We start from the raw sequence: 22,016 nt of genomic DNA, 5'->3' as shown, positions 1-22,016 counted from the left end.
TATAATGATATTATATGGTCTTTCTCTTTCTGACTGACTTCATTCGGTATGAGAGTCTGTTTCCATCCATGTTGCTGCGAATGGCATTATTTTGTCCTTTTTTATTGCTGAGTAGTATTCCATTGTGAATACATACCACATCTTCCTAATGCATTCATCCATCGATGGGCATTTAGGTTGTTTCCGTGTCTTGGCTATTGTGACTAGTGCTGCAGTGAACATATGGGTGCATGTATCGTTTTCAATGAAAGTTTTGTCTGGATACATGCCCAAGAGTGGGACTGCTGTATCATGTGGTAGTTCTGTATTTAGTTTTCCGAAGTATTTCCATACTGTTTCCCCATAGTGGTTGTACCAATTTACAATCCCACCAATGGTGTAATAGAGTTCCCTTTTCTCCACACCCTCTCCAGCACTTACTGTTTGTAGACTTTTGATGATGGCCATTCTGACTGGTATAAGGTGGTACCTCATAGTAGTTTTGATTTGCATTTCTCTAATAATTAGTGATGTTGAGCATTTTTTTCATATACCTGCTGGCCATCTGTATGTCTTCTTTGGTGTGAAATGTCTCTTTAGGTCTTCTGCCCATTTTTCAGTCAGGTTGTTTTTTTTGTTGTTGTTGAGTTGTATGAGTTGTTTGTATATTTTAGAGATTAAACCTTTGTCAGTTGAGTCATTTGCAAAAGCTTTCTCCCATTCTGTGGGTTGTCTTTTCATTTTTTTAATGGTTTCTTTTGCTATGCAAAAGCTTTCAAATTTAATTTTTATTTTTAATATTTTTACTAAAGTATAGTCGATCTACAGTGTTGGGCCAATTTCTGCTGTAAAGCAAAGTGACTCAGTGATATATATACATTCTTTCAACTAATTTTTAAATACTGATTTTTGGGAGTTCCCTGGTGGCTCAGCAGGTTAAGGATCTGGCATTGTCACTGCTCAGGCTGCTGCTGAGGAGCAGGTTTGATCCCTGGCCCAGGAACTTCCACATGGCATGAGCATGGCAAACAAAACAAAAAGTGAAGATAGCTGGCATGAGAGATTTACCATTAAGATTGTGCTTAATCTGGGAGTTCCCATCGTGGCGCAGTGGTTAACGAATCCGACTAGGAACCATGAGGTTGCGGGTTCGGTCCCTGCCCTTGCTCAGTGGGTTAACGATCCAGCGTTGCCGTGAGCTGTGGTGTAGGTTGTAGACTCGGCTCGGATCCCGCGTTGCTGTGGCTCTGGCGTAGGCCAGTGGCTACAGCTCCGATTCGACCCCTAGCCTGGGAACCTCCATATGCTGCGGGTGCGGCCCAAAGAAATAGCAAAAAGACAAAAAAAAAAAAAAAGATTGTGCTTTATCTGTATTCATTTAGGATTGCCTTTATCACATTAAGGAATTTTATTCCTAGTTTGCTAAGAATTTTTGCTGTAGTAGTATGCTGAATTTTATCACATGCCTTTTAAAATCTATTTATTTTTTACTTAGAGCTATCTATTTCTCCCACTTATTGAAGAGACTTTATTTTCTCCATTGTAGGTTCTTGCCTCTTTTGCCATAGATTAATTGACCAAAGGCGCATGAGTTTATTTCTCAGCTTTCTGTCCTTTTCCTTTAGCTATATTTCTGTTTTGATACCCGTAGCTTAGCTTTGTAGTAAGTCTGAAGTCAGGGAGCCTGATTCCTCTAGCTCCATTATTCTTTCTCATGATTGCTTTGGCTATCCAGGGTCTTTTGTGTTTCCATACCAAAGTTTAAAATTTTTTGTTCCAGTTGTGTGAAAAATGCCATTGGTTATTTGATAGGGATTGCATTGAATTTGTAGATTGCCTTGTCATTTTGTAGTCATTTTGACAATACTGATTCTTCCAGTCCAGGAGCATGATATATCTTTCCATCTGTTTGTGTCATCTTCTGTTTCTTTCATTCATATCTTAGAGTTTTCATATAGTACATGTTTTTGGCTCCTTAGTAGGTTTATTCCTAGGTATTTTATTCTTTTTGATGTGGTGGTAAGTGGGATTGTTTCCTTAATTTTTCTTTCTGATCTTTTGCTAGTGTATAGAAATGCAAGAGATTTCTGTGCATTAATTTTGTAGCCTGCAACTTTACCAAATTCATTGATGAGCTCTACCAATTTTCATGTAGCATCTTTAGGATTTTCTATGTATAATATCATGTCATCTGCAAAGAGTGATAGTTTTACTTCTTTTCCATTTTGGATTTCTTTTTCCTTGATTGCCATGGCTAGGACGTCCAAAACTATGTTGAATAACAGTGGCGATGGGGGACATCCTTGTTTCTTCCTGATCTTACAGGATATGCTTTCATCTTTTCACCATTGAGTATAATGTTAGCTGTGGGTTTGTCATAGATGGCCTTTATTATGTTGGGGTAGGTTCCCTCTATGCCCGCTCTCTGGAGAGTTTTTTTTTTTTATCATAAATGTTTAGTGATTTTGTCAGAAGCTTTTTCTCCGTCTATTGAGATGATCATCTGGTTTTTATTGTTCATTTTTAATGTGTATCACACTGATTTATTTGAGATATTGAAAATCCTTGCATCCCTGGGATAAATCCCACTTGATCATGGTGTACAATGCTTTTAATGTATTGTTGGATTCTGTTTGCCAGTATTTTGCTGAGAGTTTTCTGTCTATGTTCATCAGTGATATTGGCCTGAGTAATTTTTTTTTTTTTGTATCTTTATCTGGTTCTGATAGCAGGGCAATAATGTCCTCAAAGAATGGTTTGTGAGTGTTCCTTTTATTTTTTTTAACTCAGTGAATTTTATTATATAGTTGTACAGCCATCATCACAACCCAATTTTACATTGCTATCCCAGAGGCCCAGCCCATCCCTTCCCACCTAACCTGTCTCCTTTGGTAACCATAGTCTCTTCAAACTCTCTGAGTCAGTTTCTGTACTGCAGATTAGTTCACTGTATCTTTTTTTTTTTAGATTCCACATATAAGTGATAGCATATGATGTTTGTGTCTCACTGTATAACTTCACTTGGTATAATTTCCAGGTCCATCCATGTTGCCACAAACACCGTTATTTCAATCCTTTTTATGGAATATTCCATTGTGCATATGCACTACATCTTCTTTATCCACTCCTCTGTCAATGGACATTTAGGTTGCTTCCATGTCTTGGCTATTGTAAATAGTGCTGCAGTGAACATTGGGGTACATGTATCTTTTTGAGTCATGGTTTTTTGGATAGGTGCCCAGGAATGGGATTCCTAGACCAAATGGTAATTCTATTTTCAGTTTTTTGAGGAATCTCCATACTGTTTCCATAGTGGTTGCACCAAATTACATTACCATCAACAGTTTAAAATGGATTCCTTTTCTCCATACCCTCTCCAGCACTTACTGTTTGTAGACTTTTTGATGATGGCCATTCTGGCTGATGTAAGGTGGTACCTCATAGTAGTTTTGATTTGCATTTCTCTAATGATTAGTGATGTTAAACATCTTTTCATGGTTTTTTGGGTGGCCATCTGTATGTCTTCTTTGGAGAATTGTCTGTTTAGATCTGCCCATTTTTTGATGGGGTTGTTTGTTTTTTCGGTATTGAGCTGCAGGAGGTGTTTATATATTTTGGAGATTCAGTCCAAATGGCTTGTCAATTGCTTCATTTGAAAATATTTTTTCCCGTTCTGTGTGGGTTGCCTTTTTGTTTAGAGTTTCCTTTGCTGTGCAAAAACTAAGTGTAATTAGGTCCCATTTGTTTATTTGATTTTACTGTAATTATTCTAGGAGATGAGTCTGAGAAGATATTGCTGTGGTTTTTGTCAGAGAGTGTTCGGCCTATGTTTTCCTTTAAGGGTATTATATTTGAGTCTTAAATCCATTTTGAGTTTATTTTTGTGTATAGTGTTAGGGTGTGATCTAATTTCATTCTATTACATGTAGCTGTCCAGCTTTCCTAGCACCACTTATTGAAAGGACTGTCTTTTCTCCATTGTATATTCTTGCCTCCTTTGTCATAGATTAGTTGACCATAGGTGTGCGGGTTTAATTCTTGGCTTTCCTTCTTGTTCCACTGATCTATATTTCTGTTTTTGTGCCATTACAATACTGTTTTGTTGAATGTAGCTTTGTAGTATAGTCTGAAGACAGGGAGCCTGATTCCTCCAGCTCCAGTTTTCTTTCTCAGATGGCTTTGGTTATTCTGGGTCTTTTGTGCTTCCAAACAAACTTGAAAATATTTTGTTCTAATTCTGTGACTAATGTCCTTGGTAGTTTGATAGGGATTGCATTGAATCTGTAGATTGCCTTTGGTAGTATAGTCATTTTTCACAGTATTGATTCTTCCAATCCAAGGCCATGGTATATCTTTACATCTGTTTATGTCATCTTTGTTTTCTTTCATTGGTGTCTTACAGTTTCGGAGTACAGATCTTTTGTCTCTTTAGGTAGGTTTATTCCTAGGTATTTTATTCTTTTTGATGCAGTGGCAAGTGGGATTGTTTCACTAATTTTTCTTTCTGCTCTTTCATTGTTAGTATATAGAAAAGTGGTAGATTTCTGTGTATTAATTTTGCTTTTTTATAGCTAATATTTATTATTTTACTATAGTTGATTTACAGCATTCCGTCAATTTCTGCTGTACAGCAAAGTGACCCAATCATACATATATGTACATTCTTTTTCTCACATTATCCTCCATTATGTTCCATCAAAAGTGATTAGATATAGTTCCCTGTGCTATATATAGCACAATCGCATTGCTTATCCACTCCAACTGCTATAGTTTACATCTACTAACCTCAACTTCCCACTCCCTCCCCCTTGGCAACCACAAGTCTGTTCTCCATGTCCATGAGTTTGTTTCTTTTCTGTAGATAGGTTCATTTGTGCCATATATTAGCTTCCAGATGTGAGTGATATCTATCATGTGGTATTTGTCTTTCTCTTTCTGATAAACTTCAGTCAGTATGAAAGCTCTAATTCCATCCATAAATAGTTGTGATTTGCATGTCTCTGATAATTAGTGATGTTGAACATCTTTTCATGTGTTTTTTGGCCATCTGTATGTCTTCTTTGGAGAATTGTCTGTTTAGATCTTCTGCCCATTTTTTGATGGGGTTGTTTTTTTCTTGTAGTTGATTTCTAATCTCATAGCATTGTGGTCGGAAAAGATGCTTGATATAATTTCAATTTATTTAAATTTACTGAAGCTAGATTTGTGGCCCAGCATGTGATCTTTCCTGGAGAATGTTCCGTATGCACGTGAGAATAATATGTATTCTGCTGCTTTTGGATAGAATGTTTGTTCTATAAATATCAATTATGTCTATCTGGTCTAATGTATCATTTAAGGGCTGTGTTTTCTTATTGATTTTCTGTCTGGATGACCTGTCCACTGATATAAGCAGGATGTTTAAAATCCCCTATTATTACTGGGTTACTGTCGATTTCTCCTTTTATGGCTCTTAGAAATTGCCTTACATTTTGAGGTGCTCCTTGGTTGAATGCATATATATTTACACTTGTCATATCTTCTTGGATTGATCCCTTGATCACTATGATTCTTTGCCTCTCGTAACAATCTTCAAATTCTATTTTGTCTGATACGAGTTGCTACTCAAGATTTTTTTTTTTATTTCCATTTGCATGAAGTACTTTTTTCTGTCCCCCACACTTTCAGTCTTATTCTTAGCTCTGAAATGGGTCTTTTGTAGATAGCATATATGCTATCTTGTTTTTATATCTTGTTTTTATATCTATTCAACCAGTCTGTGTCTTTTGGTTAGAGCATTTAATCTATTTACATTCAAGATAATTATCAGTATGTATGTTTTAATTTGTATGTATGTTTTAATGTATGTTTTAATTTGTTTTTGTTTTTTGGCTGTCACATGGTAGCATGCAGAAGTTCCCTGGCCAGGAATCAAACCTGTGCCACAGCAGCAATCCAAGCAACAGCAGTAACACCACCAGAGCCTTAACCCACTGAGCTACCAGGGACTCTGATATGTATGTTTTTATTGTGGTTTTGTTAACTGTTTTGGATTTGTTGTTGTAGGACTTTTTTCTTCCCTTCATCTTTTGTTCTCTTTTATGATTTGATGACTATCATGTTGTGTTTGGATTGCTTTTTCTTTTTCTGTGTGTATCTTAGAATCTTTGGTTTGCAGTTGCCATGAGATTTGATACAGCAGTCCACATATATATATATGATTGATTTTAGTTGCTGGTCTTTTAATTTCAAATGCATTTCCAGTGTCCTGCATTTGTACTCTGCTTTTCTCATGATTACTGGTTTTGATATCGTATTTGTGTATGGACAATTTCCTACCTTCACTGCATGTTTGCCTTTACCAGTGAGCTTTCCCATTCATAATTTTCTTGTTTCTAGTTATGGCCATCTTTTTTTCTGCCTAGAGAAGTTCCCTTAGCATTTGTTGTAAAGCTGATTTGGCACTGCTGAATTCTCTCAGCTTTTGCTTGTCTCTAAAGCTTTTGATTTCTCCATTGAGTCTGAATGAGAGCCTTGCTGGGTAGAGTGTTTTTGGTTATAATTTTTTCCCCTTTCATTGCTTTAAATATATCATTGCACTCCCTTCTTGCCTGCAGAGTTTCTGCTGAAAAAATCAGCTGATAATCTTATGAGGATTCCCTTGTATGTTATTTGTTGCTTTTCTCTTGAAGCTTTTGAAGTTTTGTTTTTAATTTTTTCAACTTGACTATTATATGTCTCGGCTTGTTCCTCCCTGAGTTTATCTTGTATGGGATGCTCTGAGACTCTTGGACTCGAGTGATTGTTTACCTTCCCATGTTAGGGACGTTTTCAGCTATTATCACCTCTTTTTTTTTGTCTTTTTGCCTTTTCTTGGGCTGCTCCAGCAGCATATGGAGGTTCCCAGGTTAGGGGTTGAATCGGAGCTATAGCTGCTGGCCTATGCCAGAGCCACAGCAATGTGGGATCCAAGCCATGTCCATGACCTACACTACAGCTCATGGCAACACTGGATCCTTAACCCACTGAACAAGGCCAAGGTTCGAACCCACAACCTCATGGTTCCTAGTCGGATTCGTTAACCCCTGAGCCACTACAGGAACTCCTCAAATATTTTCTCTGGCCCTTTCTCTCTCCCTCTTCTTCCGGGACTCCTTTAATACAATCATTGGTGCATTTAATGTTGTCCCAGAGGTCTCTTAGACTGTCTTCATTTCTTTTCATTCTTTTTTCTTTATTCTGTTCTGTAGCAGTGATTTCCACCAATATGTCTTCCAGCTCCCTTATTTGTTCTTCTGCCTCATTTATTCTGCTATTTATTCCTTCTAGTGTATTTCTTATTTCAGTTATTCTGTTGTTCATCTCTGTTCTCTAAGTCTTTTAGCACTTTGTTAAACATTTCTTGTATTTTCTGTCTGTGCCTCCATTCTTTTTCCTAGATCTTGGATCATCTTTACTATCTATACTGTGAATTCTATTGCAGATATATTACCTATCTTCATTTAGTTATTCTTCTGGTATTTTATCTTGTTCCTTGGCTTGAAGCATTATTTCTCCGTTGTCTCATTTTGTCTAATTTTCTTTTTGTGGTCTTCGTTCTGCAGGCTGCAGGATTGTAGTTCCTCTTGCTTCTTTTGTCTGCGCCCCTGGTGGATGAGGTTGGTCCAGGGGTTTGTGTAGTCTTCCTGATGGGACAGACTGGTATCTTCCCACTGGTAAGTGGACCTGGGTCTTGTTCCTCTGATCCACAGGGCTGAGTCAAGGGGTATATTTAGAAGCAGTTATGGGCTCAGAAAATCTTTAGGCAGCCCATCTGCTGATTGGTGTGGCAGTGTTTTCACCCTTTTGTTTGGCTGAGGATTCCCAGCCCTGGACCTTCAGGTGGTTGGGTGTGGCCAGGCCTCAGTGCTGAGATGACAATCTCCAGGAGAGACCACACTGGAAAATGTTCCCTGGGGCCTCTGACACCAGTGTCTTTGTCCCCACAGTGAGCCACAGCCGACCCCTGCATCCCAGGAGAGACTCCAACACCTGCAAGTAGTTCTGGCCCAGGCTCCTATAGAGTCACTGCTTTGCTCTGTATCCCAGTGCACCTGAAACCTTGTGTGCACCCTCTAGGAATGGAGTCTCCCTTTCTTCCAGTCCTATGGAGCTCCTACACTCAAGACCCACTGGTCTTTAAAGCCAAATGCCCTGGGAGTTTCTGCTCCTGATGCCAGACCCCCAGGCTGAGGAGCCTGATGTGGGGTTGAGAATGCTTATTCCTGTGGGAGAACCTGTACAATATAATTATTTTCCAGTGTGTGGGTGACCTACTTAGTAGATGTAGGATGTGATTTTATTGTGAAAACACCCCTTATACCATCTCACTGTGGCTTTTGGTGTTTTCATGAGAGGAGGTGAACTCAAGGTCTTCTTCACCATCTTATTTCATAATCCCCTCTCCTATAATATCTTTAATGTTATGAATTATATTTATTTGGTTTTATACCAATAAAACAAACTTGGATTTCTGGGGTATTTTGTATATCACAAAGTGAAGGAGAGCAGGATCAAGATGGTGGTGGAGTAAGACATGGTGCTCACCTTCTGCCACAAACACATCAACAAAAAAACACAAAAACCATTTGTATGTAGAACTGTTTGAATGGAACATCTACTGAACACTGGCAGAAAACCTTAAACTTCCAAAAAGAATAAGAAACCCTCCACATAACTAGGTAGAACAAATGGAAGAAAAAGAGAAAAAGGAATCAGGATGGGAGTAGCACTCTTGAGAAGGAGCTATGATAGAGGAAAGGAATCCCCACCCTGGCAGCCATCTAACTGACAGGGAGATCAGCCAAGACACAGAGGGAACCCCAAAGCCTTGGAGAAAAGCACAGAAGCCAGACTGAGGTAAAGCAGAGAGAGTGCTGAAAAAACCATCAGTACCCACCCGCCAGACACCACAGACTGAGATGCTTGGGTGGGGGCTGGGTGTGAGACTCGAACTCTGGAGAATAAGAGAAATATAACCACAATGAAGAAACTCAGAAACCATTCCCAGTTAAAAGAACAGGAGAATTCCCCTGAAGGAGCAAACAGTGAAACAGACCTTGCAATCTAACACCAAGTTCAAAAAGGAGATAGTGAAAATGCTGAAGGAATTAAGAGTGCTTTATGAAGGACTTAAGAACAGATATGAAATAATGCAGATTATAAGGGAATTAGAAAATATAAAGAGGAGCCAAGAAAAATTAGAAAATTCATTTGCAGAGACTCAAGCTGAGTTAAAGACACTGAGACCATAATGAATAATGAAGAGGAACAAATTAGTGACTTGGAAGATAGAATAATGGAAATCACCCAATCAGGAGAGCACACAGAAAACCAAATGAAAAAACATGAAAGCAATATAAGAAAATATAAAGTGGGCCAATCTATGGATAGTAGGGATACAAGTAGGAAAAGAATAAGAGGATTGAAAATATATTTGAAGAAATCATGGCTGAAAACTTTCCAAATCTAAAGGAAAGAGACATCAAGATACAGGAAGTACAGAAGGCTCCAAACCAAGCTGAACCCAAACAAACTCACCTAAGACATGTTATAATAAAAATGGCAAAAGTTAAAGGTAAGGAGAGGATTCTAAAAGCAGCAAGAGAAAAACAGAGTTAATTATAAGGGAACCCCCATAATGCTATTAGCTGATTTCCCTACAGAAACACTTCAGGCCAGAAGGAGTGGCAGAATATATTCAAAGTTCTGAAAGGGAAAAATTTACAGCCTGGAATACTCTACCCAGCAAGAATATCATTTAAAATAGAAGGAAAAAATATTTTTCCAACAAACAAAAGCTAAAAGAGTACAGCAATACTAAACCCATTCTAAAAAAAATACTGAAAGGTCTCCTAAATAGGAAAGAAGTAAAAAGATATAGGATGGCAGAAATCACAATTGGAGAGTAATCACTTAAATAAGTCAGTAAATCTAAAAGGGAAAAAAAAAATCCAGCTGTTGTAAAAGCAATGGTAAATACAAGGAACAGCAGAAGGATAAACATGATGTAAAAAAAAAGATAAGGAAAGTAAGAAAATCTAGATTTTTTTTTTTTTTTTGGAATGTGTTTGAGGCTACATGACTATCAGGCTAAAGCAAGCAGATATAGGAAGGTGCTAACATACTTGAAAAAGAGGGCTATCCCAAGTCAAAACCAAACAATACATTCACAAAACCTAAACAGAAGAGGACACAAGCATAAAATAAAAGGAAATCATCCAACCAGAAAGAGAACAAAGGCAAAACATAGAATCAACTGGAAAACAAGGTGTGAAATGGCAATAAATATATATTTGTCAATAATTACTTTACATCTCAATGGACTGAATGCTCCAATCAAAAGACATAGAGTAGCAGACTGGACAAAAAAAAACAAGAGCCTACAATCGGATGCCATAAGAGACTCACCTTAGGGCAAAGGACACATATAAGTTGAAAGGGGATGGAAAAAGATATTTCATGCTAATGGAAAGGCAGGAAAGCAGTGCTCATATCAGACAAAATAGACTTTAAAACAGCCCATAAAGACCCACTCCTGGGCATCTATCCAGAGAAAACCATGACTCGAAAAGACACATGTACTCCAGTGTTCATTGCAGCACTCTATGCAATAGCCAAGACATGGAAACAACCTAAATGTCCATCAGCAGAGGAGTGGATAAGGAAGATGCGTTACACATATACACAATGGAATATTAGTCATTAAAAGGAAAGAAATAATGGCATTTGCAGCAACATGGATGGACCTAGAAATTATCATGTTAAGTGAAGTCAGTCAGATGGTGAGATACCAACATCAAATGCTGGAATCTTACGTGTGAAATATACACTTATCTGTGGAATCCAAAAAAAGGACACAATGAACTTCTTTGCAGAACAGATCCTGACTCAACAGACTTTGCAAAACTTATGGTTTCCAAATGAGACAGGTTGGGGGGGGGGGTGGATGGGCTGGGGGTTTAGGATGGAAATGCTATAAAATAGGGCTATGATGATCATTGTACAACTATAAATGTAATAAAATTCATTGAGTAATTTTTAAAAACAGGCTATAAAGAAAGACAATGACACTATGTAATAAATTATCCATCATGAAGATGATAATATACTCATCAATATATATGCCCCTAATATAGGAGCACCCAGATCATACAACAAATACTAACAGACATAAAAGGAGAAGTTGATGGGAATACAATAATAGTAGGAGGTTTTAACACCCCACTCACATAAACAGACAGATCCTCTAGACAGAAAACCAATAAGGCAACAGTGATAACTGATATTTTCAGGACATTACATAAAAAAAACCAAAACAGAATATACATTCTTTTCAAGTGCATATGGAACATTCTCAAGGATTGACCACATACAAACTAACCTCAACAAATATAAGAGTATAGACATTATTTCAAGCATCTTCTCTGACCACAATGGTATGAACTAGAAATCAACTACAGGAAAAGAAATGAGAAAAACTGACTACTTGGAGACTAAACAACATGCTACTAAAAAAGCCAATGGGTTAATGAAAAAAATCAAGGAAATTTAAAAATACCTCAAGACAAGTGATAATGAAAACAAATATTCAAAATCTATGGGATACTGCAAAGGCAGTTCTTAGAAGGAAGTTCATAGCAATTTCCTCAAAAAAGAAGAAAAATCTAAAATTGACAACCCACCACCTAAAAGAAGAACAGACAAAACCTAAAGTCAGCAGAAGGAAGGAAATCATGAAGGTGACAGAGGAAATCAATAAAATAGATTCAAAAAACAATAGAAAAAAATCATTAAACCCAAGAGCTGGTAGTTTGAAAGGTTAAAGAAAATTGACGAACCTCTGGCCAGACTCACCAAGAAGAGGGAGCGAACCCAATAAACAAGAAATAAAAAAGAGAGGATAGGATTAAGATGGTAGAGTAGATGGACTGGAGGTTATCTTCTCTCATAAAACCAACAAAATTAGAACCAATTGCTAAACAACCTTCAACCAAATAGCAAACCATCAAAGAAGATATCCTCCTCCAGAAGACAAAGGGGAGGCCACATCAAGATGGTAGAAGGGTCAATTATGCAATATAAACAACCCCATAGCTGCTAGGTGTGTGGCCCACAGACTGGAAACTAACTGTATCACAGAGACGCACCTATAGGAGTGAGAGTTCTGAGCCCCACGTCAGGTTCTCATGCCTGGGGATCTTGCATAGGGAGGAGGAGCCCCTGGAGCATTTGGCGTTGAGGGCCAGTGAGGCTTGTGCGCAGGAGCTCCACAGGACTGGGGGAAATGGAGACTCTGTTCTTGAAAGGTGGACACAGGCTTTCATGTGCACTGAGTCCTAAGGCAAAGCAGAGACTCCATAGGAATCTGTGTCAGACCTGACTGCAGTTCTTGGAGGATCTCTTGGGAAAATGGTATGACTGTGGCTCCTTCTGGGGAAAGGACATTGGAGGCAAAGTTCTCAGGAATAATTAGCATGTGCTTCTATAGAGGTGGCCATTTTGGAAGAATCTGGCCCCACACATCAGGGCTGAGAAACCCCAGGCCCAACAATAATCCAGGTGGGAACACAGCCCCACCCATCAGTAAACAGGCTGCCTAAAGCCCCCCAGGCACAGAGCTACTTCTAATTTCACCCAAAGACAAAGCCCCACCCACCCAAGGGATAAGAATCAACTCCACCTACAGGCACCAGTCCCCCCTATGAGGAAGCCTTAGCAAGCCCCCATACCAACTTCAGCCACAAGGGGGGCAGACATCAGAAGCAAGAGAGGCTACAACTCTACTGTCTGCAAAAAGGAGACCACACCAAAAATCTGTACAAAATGAAAAGGCAGAGAATTATGACTCAGATAAGGGAACAAGAAAAATAAAACAGGAGTTCCCGTCATGGCGCAGTGGTTAACGAATCCGACTAGGAACCATGAGGTTGCGGGTTCGGTCCCTGCCCTTGCTCAGTGGGTTAACGATCCGGCGTTGCCGTGAGCTGTGGTGTAGGTTGCAGACGCGGCTCGGATCCCACGTTGCTGTGGCTCTGGCGTAGGCCGGTGGCTACAGTTCCGATTCAACCCCTAGCCTGGGAACCTCCATGTGCCATGGGAGTGGCCCAAGAAATAGCAACAACAACAACAACAAAAGACCAAAAAAAGAAAAAAGAAAAAAGAAAAATAAAAACAGCTAAGTGATCTGGAGTATATCAATGTCCATGAAAAAGACTTTAGACTGATGATGGTAAAGATGATTCAAGATCTTGGAAATAAGCTAGATGCAACGAAATAGAAGATTTAAGGATTAAGCAAGCAGAAATGCAAAATACAATAACTGAAATAAAATACTCACCAGAAGCAATCAACAGCAGAATACAGGAGGCAGAAGAACAAATAAGCGAGGTGGAGGACAGACTAGTAGAAATCACTTATGCAAAATAGAAAAGAGAAAAAAAATTGAAATGAAGAGTCTAAGAGAAGTCTGGGATAAATTTAAAAGCACTAACATCTGTATTATAGAGGTGCCAGAAGGAGAGAGAGAGAAGGGCAGAGAAAATATTTAAAGAGGTAATAGCCAAAAACCTCCCTAACATGGGAAGGGAATCACTCAAATCCAGGAAGCACAACGAGTACCATGTGAAATAAACAAAAGGAGGAACACGCCAAAACGCATATTAATCAAACTGACCAAAATTAAAGACAGAGAAAATACTGAATATTTTCTAGGGAAAAGAAATAATATACAAAGGAACCCCGATAAAGTTATCAGCAGATTTTTTCAGCAGAAATTCTGCAGGCAAGAAGGGAGTGGCATGATATACTTAATGCGATGAAAGGAAAAAACCTCCAAGATTACCCTACCCAGCAAGGCTCTCATTCATATTTGAAGGAGACGTCAAAAGCTTTACAGACAAGCAAAAGCTAAGAGAATTCAGCACCACTAAACCAACTTTACAGAAAATACTAAAGAAACTTCTCTAGGTGGAAAAGAAAAGGCCACAACTAGAAACAAAAATATTACAAATGACAAGGCTCACCAGTAAAGGCATAGATATAGTAAAGGTAAGAAATCATCCACACACAAATATGCTACCAAAATCAGAAATCAAGAGAAGAGGGTACAAATGCAGGACAGTGGAGATTCACTTGCAATTAAGTGACCAACAACTTAAAACAATCTGGTATATATATATAGACTCCTATATCAAAACTTCAGAGTCACTGCAACCCAAACATCTACAATAGATACACAAATGAGAAAAAGGAATCCAAATACAGCACTAAAAATAGTCATCAAATCACAAGAAATGAGAACAAGAGAAGAATGGGGGAAAAAGTTCAACAAAAACAAATCCAAAACAGTTAATAAAATGGCAGTAAGAACATATATATCAATAATTACCTTAAATGTAAATGGACTAAATGCCCCAACCAAAAGACATAGACTGGCTGGATGGATACAAAAACAAGACCCATATATATGTTGTCTTCAAGAGACTGACCTGGGGAGTTCCCATTGTGGCTCAGTGGTTAACAAATCCAACTAGGAACCATGAGGTTGTGGGTTTGATCCTTGGCTTTGCTCAGTGGGTAAAGGATCCAGCATTGCCATGATCTGTGGTGTAGGTTGCAGACGCGGCTCAGATCCCATGTTGCTGTGGCTCTGGTGTAGGCAGGTGGCTACAGCTCTGATTCGACCCCTAGCCTAGGAACCTCCATATGCCATGGGAGCGGTCCAAGAAATGTCAAAAAAAGACCTGTCTTCAGACTGTGCTACAAAACTACAGTCATCAAAATAGTATCGTACTGGCACAAAAATAGAAATGTAAGTCAGTGGAGTAGGATAGAAAGCCCAGAATTAAACCCACACACCTATGGTCAACTGATCTATGACAAAGGAGGCAAGAATATACAATGGAGAAGAGACAGCTTGTTCAATAAGTGGTGCTAGGAAAGCTGGACAACTACATGTAAAAGAATGAAATTAGAACACTTCCTAACTCCATACACAAAAATAAACTCTAAATGGATTAAAGACCTAAATATAAGACTGGATACTATAACACTTTTAGCGGAAAACACAGGCCAGTCACTCTCTGACATAAAGCACAGCAACATCTCAGATCCACCTCCTAGAGTAATGACAACAAAAACAAAAATAAACAAATGGGACTTAAACTTAAAAGATTTTGCACAGCAAAGGAAGCCCTAAACAAAATGAAAAGACAACCCACAGATTGGGAGAAAATACTTGCAAATGAAGAGATTTACAAGGGATTAATCTCCAGAATATATAAATACCTCCTGCAGTTCAATAACAAAAAAACCCAAAAAGCCCCATCAAAAAGGGGGCAGAAAACCAAAACAGTTCTCCAAAGAAGACAAAAAGCACATAAAAAGATGTTCAACATCACTCATGATTAGAGAAATGCAAATCAAAACTACTATGAGGTACCACTTTACACCAGCCAGAATGGCCATCAACAAAATGTCTACAAACAATAAATGCTGGAGAGGGTATGGAGAAAAGGGAACCCTATTACACTGTTGGTGGGAATGTAAATTGGTGCAGCCACTGTGGAAAATAGTATGGAGATTCCTCAGAAAACTAAAAATAAAATTACCGTTTGATCCAACAGTCCTACTCCTGGGCATCCATCCAAAGAAAACCATGAATTGAAAAGATACATGTACTCCAGTGTTCACTGCAGCACTATACATAATAGGCAAGACATGGAAACAACCTAAATGTCCATCAACAGAGGAGTGGATAAAGAAGATGTAGTACATATCCACAGCAGAATGTTAGCCATTAAAAAGTATTGAAATAATAGCATTTGCAACAACATGAGTGGACATAGAAATTATCATGCTAAGTGAAGTTAGACACCAGTGTCATATGCTATACTTATATGTGGAATCTAAAAAATAAATACAATGAACATCTTTGTAGAACAGATACTGACTCACAGACTTTGAAAAACTTACAGTTACCGAAGGAGACAGGTTGGGGATGGGAGAAATGGGCTGGAGGTTTGGGATGGAAGTGCTGTGAAACTGGGTCATGATGATCACTGTACAACCATGAATGTAATAAAATTCACTGAGTTAAGAAAAAAAATCTCAATGGATACTGCAGCAATACAAAAACCAAAAGAGATTAGTATGAACAATTATAACAATTGACAACCTAGAAGAAGTGGACAACTTTCTAGTGACATACAGCCCACCAAAACTGCGTCAAGAAGAGATAAATCAACTGAACAAGCCGATCACTAGAAATGAAGTTGAATATGTAATAAAAACACTCCCTACAAACAAAAATCCTGGACCAGATGGCTTCACAGGCAAATTCTGTCAAACATATAAAGAAGAACTTATACCCTTCTTAAACTTTTTCAAAAGGTTGAAGAGGGAATACTCCCAAACACATTCTAGAAAGCCACCACCCTAATACCAAAACCAAAGATACTACCAAGAAAGAAAATTATATGCCAAAATCTTTGATGAATATAGATGTAAAAATTTTCAACAAAATTGTAGCCAACCAAATCCAACAACATATAAAAAAGATCATACACCATGACCAAGTGGAATCCACCCCAAGTTCACAAGGATGATTCAACATATGCAAATCAATCAGCGTCATACATCATTTTAACAAAAGAAAAGTCAAAAACCACATGATGATCTCAATAGATGCAGAAAAAGCATTTGACAAAATCCAGCATCCATTCATGATAAAAACTCTTACCAAAGTGGGTATAGAAGGAACATTCCTTAACATAATCAAAGCCCATTTATGACAAACCCACAGCCAATATAATACTCAATGGAGAAAAGCTGAAAGCCTTCCCATTAAAATCTGGAATAAGACAAGATGCCCACTCTTACCATTTTTATTCAACATAGTATTGGAAGTCTTAGCCACAAGTAGTCCAATAAACAGGAGAAATAAAAGGTATTTATTGGAAGAGAAGAGGTAAAGGACTCCACACAAAAACTACTCACAGTGATCAATGAATTCAGCAAAGTAGCAGGATACAAGATGAACACTCAGAAATCAGTTGCATTTCTGTATACTAACTATGAAATATTAGAAAAGGAATATAAAAATACAATACCTTTTAAAATCACACCCAAAAAAGTAAATACCTAGGAGTAAAGCTGATTATGGTGAAAGACTTATATGCTGAGAACTATAAAACATTCCTCAAAGAAATAAGAGAGGATTCAAAGAAATGGAAAGATATTCCATGCTCCTAGATGGAAGAATTAATATCATTAAAATGGCCACCCTACCCAAAGCAATCTACAGATTCAATGCAATCCCTATCAAATCACCCATGACATTCTTCACAGAACTATAATAAACAATCCAAAAATATATATGGAACCATAAAAGACCCCAAATTGCCAAAGCAATCCTGAGGGGGAAAAACCAAGCAGGAGGCATAACTCTCCCAGAGTTCAGACAGTGTTACAAAGCTATAGTAATTAAGACAGTGTGGTACTGGTACAAAAACAGACAGACCAATGGAACAATAAAGAAGAAAGAAAGAAACCCAGACATCTATGGTCAGTTAATCTTTGACAAAAGGAGGCAAGAATATAAAATGGGGAAAAGATTTGACAAAAGGAGGCAAGAATATAAAATGGGGAAAAGATAGTCTCTTTAGCAGGTGGTGCTGGGAAAACTGGATAGCTACATGTAAAGCAGTGAAACTAGAACACACCCTCACACCATGCACAAAAATAAACTCAAATTAGCTTAAAGACTTAAACATAAGACAAGACACCATAAAACCCCTGGAAGAGAACATAGGCAAAACATTCTCTGATATCAACTATACAAATGTTCTCTTAGGTCAGCCTCCCAAAGCAATAGAAATAAAAACAAACCAATGGCACCTAATCATATTACAAGCTTTTGCACAGCAAAGGAAGCCATTAAACTAAAAAGACAACCTATAGAATGGGAGAAAATAGCTGCAAACTATTAATCAACAAGGGCTTAATCTCCAAAATATACAAACAATACATACAACTCAACAACAAAAAAACAACCCCAATGAAAAATGGGCAGAACACCTAAATAGGTATTTCACCAAAGACGACATACAGATGGACAACAGGCATATAAAGAAATGTTCAACATCACTAATTATTAGAGAAATGCAAATCAGAACTACAATGAGGTACCATCTCACACCAGTCAGAATGACTGTCACTAATAAGTCAATTCTGGAGAGGGTGTGGAGAAAAGGGAACCCTCCTACACTGTTGGTGGGAATGTTAACTGGTACAACCACTATGGGGAACAGTATAGAGGTCCTCAGAAAATTAAATCTAGAACTACCATATAATCCAGCAATCCCACTCCTGGACATATATCTGGACAAAACTTTCATTGAAAAATATACATGCTCCCATATGTTCATTACAGCACTGTTCACAATAGCCAAGACATGGAAACAACCTCAGTGTCCATTGACAGATGAATGGATTGAGAAGAAGTGATACAAGTACACAGTGGAATACTACTCAGTCATAAAAAATAAAATAATGATATTTGCAGCAACATGGATGGAACTAGAGATTCTCATACCAAGCAAAGTTAGAAAGAGAAAGATAAACACCATATGATATCACTTATATAGATTCTAAAATATTGCATAAATGAAGCTATCTACAGAATAGAAATTAATGGACATAGAGAATGGAATTGTGGTTTCCTACGGGGAGAAAATGGGATGGACTGGGAGTTTGGGGTTAGTAGGTGCAAAGTATTGCATTTGGAGTAGATAAGCAATGAGTTCCTGCTATATAGCACAGAGAACTATATCTGATCACTTGTGATGGAACATGATAGAAGATAATATGAGAAAAAGAATGTATATATTTGTATAACTGGGTCACTTTGCTGTGCATCAGAAATTGAGAACATTGTAAATCAGCTATAATTTTTTAAAAGTTAACAAACAAAAAAAAAACCTCAAAGTGAATGAATATCAATCCTGCAATGGCATGGCTGCCTGAACCAGCCAGAGGAATACTAAAGTGAAAAATGGGAGCAACGGATGGAGGCCTGAGATGTGTAGACTCACACTGTTCCAGGCCTTGACCTGCTCTTCTACTTAAACATATGCTCCTCCCCAAGATCGTAAAATGCAGTTCTATCAAATATCTACATTTAGTGGAAAGAAATTCCTTTCGATCCAGGATTCTGGTTACTTACAGGAGGTTTATAATGTCTTAATTTGAGAAACTGCCCTCTTGCCACATTCATGCTTTGGTAGAACACCTTAAGCGCTTTAGCAAACTCTCTGTCGTAGCTGGCTTCCTGGGTGCACATCTGATTTCGGGCTGCTGGTAATTGTTCTGTCATCCCATTTATCTTCAGGGTATTGGAAGCCTTATGTGCTGAGATTGAAAGATAAAATAACACTTATTCATCTATTTATCCAAGTATTTATATATGTAATTATCTTAATGCATTTTACTACATCAGCATTTATTTGTCACCAATTTGGACCCATTTTAAGAAATTTTACAAAGAAAAAAGGAAAAAAATTTTTTTTTTTTTTTTTACCTAAACAAGTTATAGATTAACTCACTTAAACATTCACTTCTGTAGGAGTTTAGAGAATAGCTAAACACCAAGACTTGAGCGGCCTCTCACCTTGTTGACTAGAACCAGTTTTCTCAATAGATTCTTTAAGAAACACATTTTCCTCTCTGAGGACTCTGTTGATGTTTCTGAGCAGTTCTCTCTCCTCTTCTAACTTGACCAGCTTGAGATGAAGTTCTGGTGTCTGGTTTGATGTAGTCTATAAAAAACAGGTCAGTTTAGCCTGTTGCTAGATTATTTGTATGTCCTTTGAGCCTGGCAGTTGTTCCTACCACGTGAAAACTAGGTAGGTGTGGTGGGAGGTGTGGTGACCAGGATTTAAGATCCTCAGGGTACACAGGAGTAAATCAAGAAAAATGTTTTTTTCTCAATGAATTTTATTAATTTATAGTTGTACAATGATCATCACAACCCAACTTTGTAGCATTTCCATCCCAAACCCCAGCCCATCCCCCCACCCCAACCTCTCTCTCTCTTTGGAAACCATAAGTAAGAAAAACGTTTTTTGATGGGAAAGAACATTTGATGATACCCGTGCAACTGTCATCTGAGATTTTTTTAGTTATCTCTGACATCTCTTTTAATAATGTCACATAAATATACACACCTGGCCTGTATCTATCACAGTAGAAATTTTCTTGGAGTCCACCATGATGTGGCCTTCACCTGTGACAATGATGTCTGGCTGAGAGCAGCTCAATTCAGCACAGCCTTCTGCAGTGTGGGAGAGACACCATTAGGAAAAAAAAAAAAAGTCTCAATGTCCAGCCCTAGTGTTGTGTGAGGAGTTTTAAACCATATAAACACCTGTGGGCTAAAACCCGAGGCCATGGGAAAGATAGCTCTTGGCCATTGCTGCCAATACCCTGACCACCTCCACAGCCCTAGATACACTGACACAATGCCTGATTGAGGAGTACACCATGCAGAAGAGGAAGTAAACATGGTACCTTGAAGACCCCATAAATCAACAATGAGAGCATTTGTCTGTAAATAATTCAGAAACTCCTGAGATGCATTTAAGGCTGTGAATTGAACAGTCTCTTCAATTTGGGGATTCACAATTTTCCATACAGGCTTGGTATATAAAGTGTTCGTGAGATCATAAATTCTGTACCTGAGGGAAAAAATCAGAAAACATCATTTAAAACCAGAAGGGATACATTTGTTTAAACGCACACACACACACACCATCAAGTGCAGAGGGGCCAAAAAATTATAGCCTGCTTTGTTTAGCTGATAAAAGATGACCTCTAATTGATTCTTGTGCTAGCCACCTCCAACATCTCAGCTATTCAATATGTGTATCATCAGTACATGGAAAATATTATATGTCTAAGAAAAAAGGATTTTGATAAATACTTTTTACTTAGATAATCTAAAATTGTTACTTTTCCACATGAGATAGTGGTTTGGTTTTGTCCTTCAAAGTCTCCTTTTTTCAATTGCTCTATCTTTTAATATCCTTTTAGCCTAATTCATTTAAGCATATCTGGTGCCTCTGCCATATTTTAATACAGTCCTTTTGTTTCCAACTTAGAAAAAATCATCCTACTGAGATAACACAATTTTACTGGATATTCTTTCTGATAATTAAAATTGTTTTCACTTCAATTACTTGGGAGGATCAGTTGCCTACAGTCCAGTACCCTGGAGAGACACGTGGCTTAACTCTGTTAAACAAATGGAGGAAACAGTCATCTGGGGGTTGAACAAGCAGATACACTTAAGACAATGTCATGATCAACTCATTTGTAAAACTTAAGGAAAGACTCCCTCCCACCAGGGCCCACAAGGTGGGCAGTTCATGCACAGCAACTCTGTGGGGCTGGCTGTTACCCCATCTGAATACCCCGCTCTGCATCTTCCTTTAGCCACTTGGTGCCAAGGCACTGCACAATGTGGATCTGGAAATCCATCCTCTTGCCCAGCAGCTCCAAAGGGTCAATAACCACATCTTCCTCACCACATGCTCTACAAAGAGAAGAGGTAAACATTGACTACAGGTTAGCCTGGGTCCAAGCAAGTTGGGACTGTAATGTCAGTGGGAATCATATAGACTCCTTAAGAGATGACCAACTTCTCTGAAGGAAGGATGGGTCATATTACCAGCTGTATAATTCATTCATTAAAGAGACATTAATAAAAGCCTACTCTGTGCTCTAGTACCTCAAGGTAAGATATGGACCTTCTCAAGGAGGAGACAGGAATATGGCCTCTTGCAATAAATGCGCCCAGATGTGGATTCCAAACAGGCATTGGAGGTTTAGACAGGGTCCTAGTGGGACAGAGGGGCTGCCACCAAAAACCAGCTGGTGTCCAGATGCAGCCTCTTCAGGCATCATCTTCCTTGGTGAACTCTTCATAACCAGAGTCAACCCCAGGCGCACAAGCTCAGAAA

At 38.3% G+C, this 22,016-nt stretch overlaps 1 protein-coding gene across 1 annotated transcript in view; it reads right to left on the bottom strand.

Annotated features, from left to right (window-relative positions):
* LOC125112447 (kinesin-like protein KIF28P) overlaps positions 1–22,016 on the bottom strand; it is a 72,244-nt gene that overhangs the window by 6,000 nt on the left and 44,228 nt on the right. The window contains exons 18-22 of the mRNA XM_047754628.1: positions 21,455–21,589; positions 20,566–20,732; positions 20,223–20,329; positions 19,667–19,814; positions 19,223–19,407 (exon numbers count right to left, since the gene is read on the bottom strand). Of these exons, the coding sequence (XP_047610584.1) occupies positions 19,223–19,407; positions 19,667–19,814; positions 20,223–20,329; positions 20,566–20,732; positions 21,455–21,589 (742 nt within the window). The remainder of the gene's footprint in view (positions 1–19,222; positions 19,408–19,666; positions 19,815–20,222; positions 20,330–20,565; positions 20,733–21,454; positions 21,590–22,016) is intronic.

The sequence above is a fragment of the Phacochoerus africanus genome, chromosome 12 (genome assembly GCF_016906955.1).
Source record: "Phacochoerus africanus isolate WHEZ1 chromosome 12, ROS_Pafr_v1, whole genome shotgun sequence".
In the NCBI taxonomy this organism is placed as follows: domain Eukaryota; kingdom Metazoa; phylum Chordata; class Mammalia; order Artiodactyla; family Suidae; genus Phacochoerus; species Phacochoerus africanus.
Note: the sequence above shows the minus strand (reverse complement) of the source record. Positions and strands in the feature narration are given on the sequence as shown.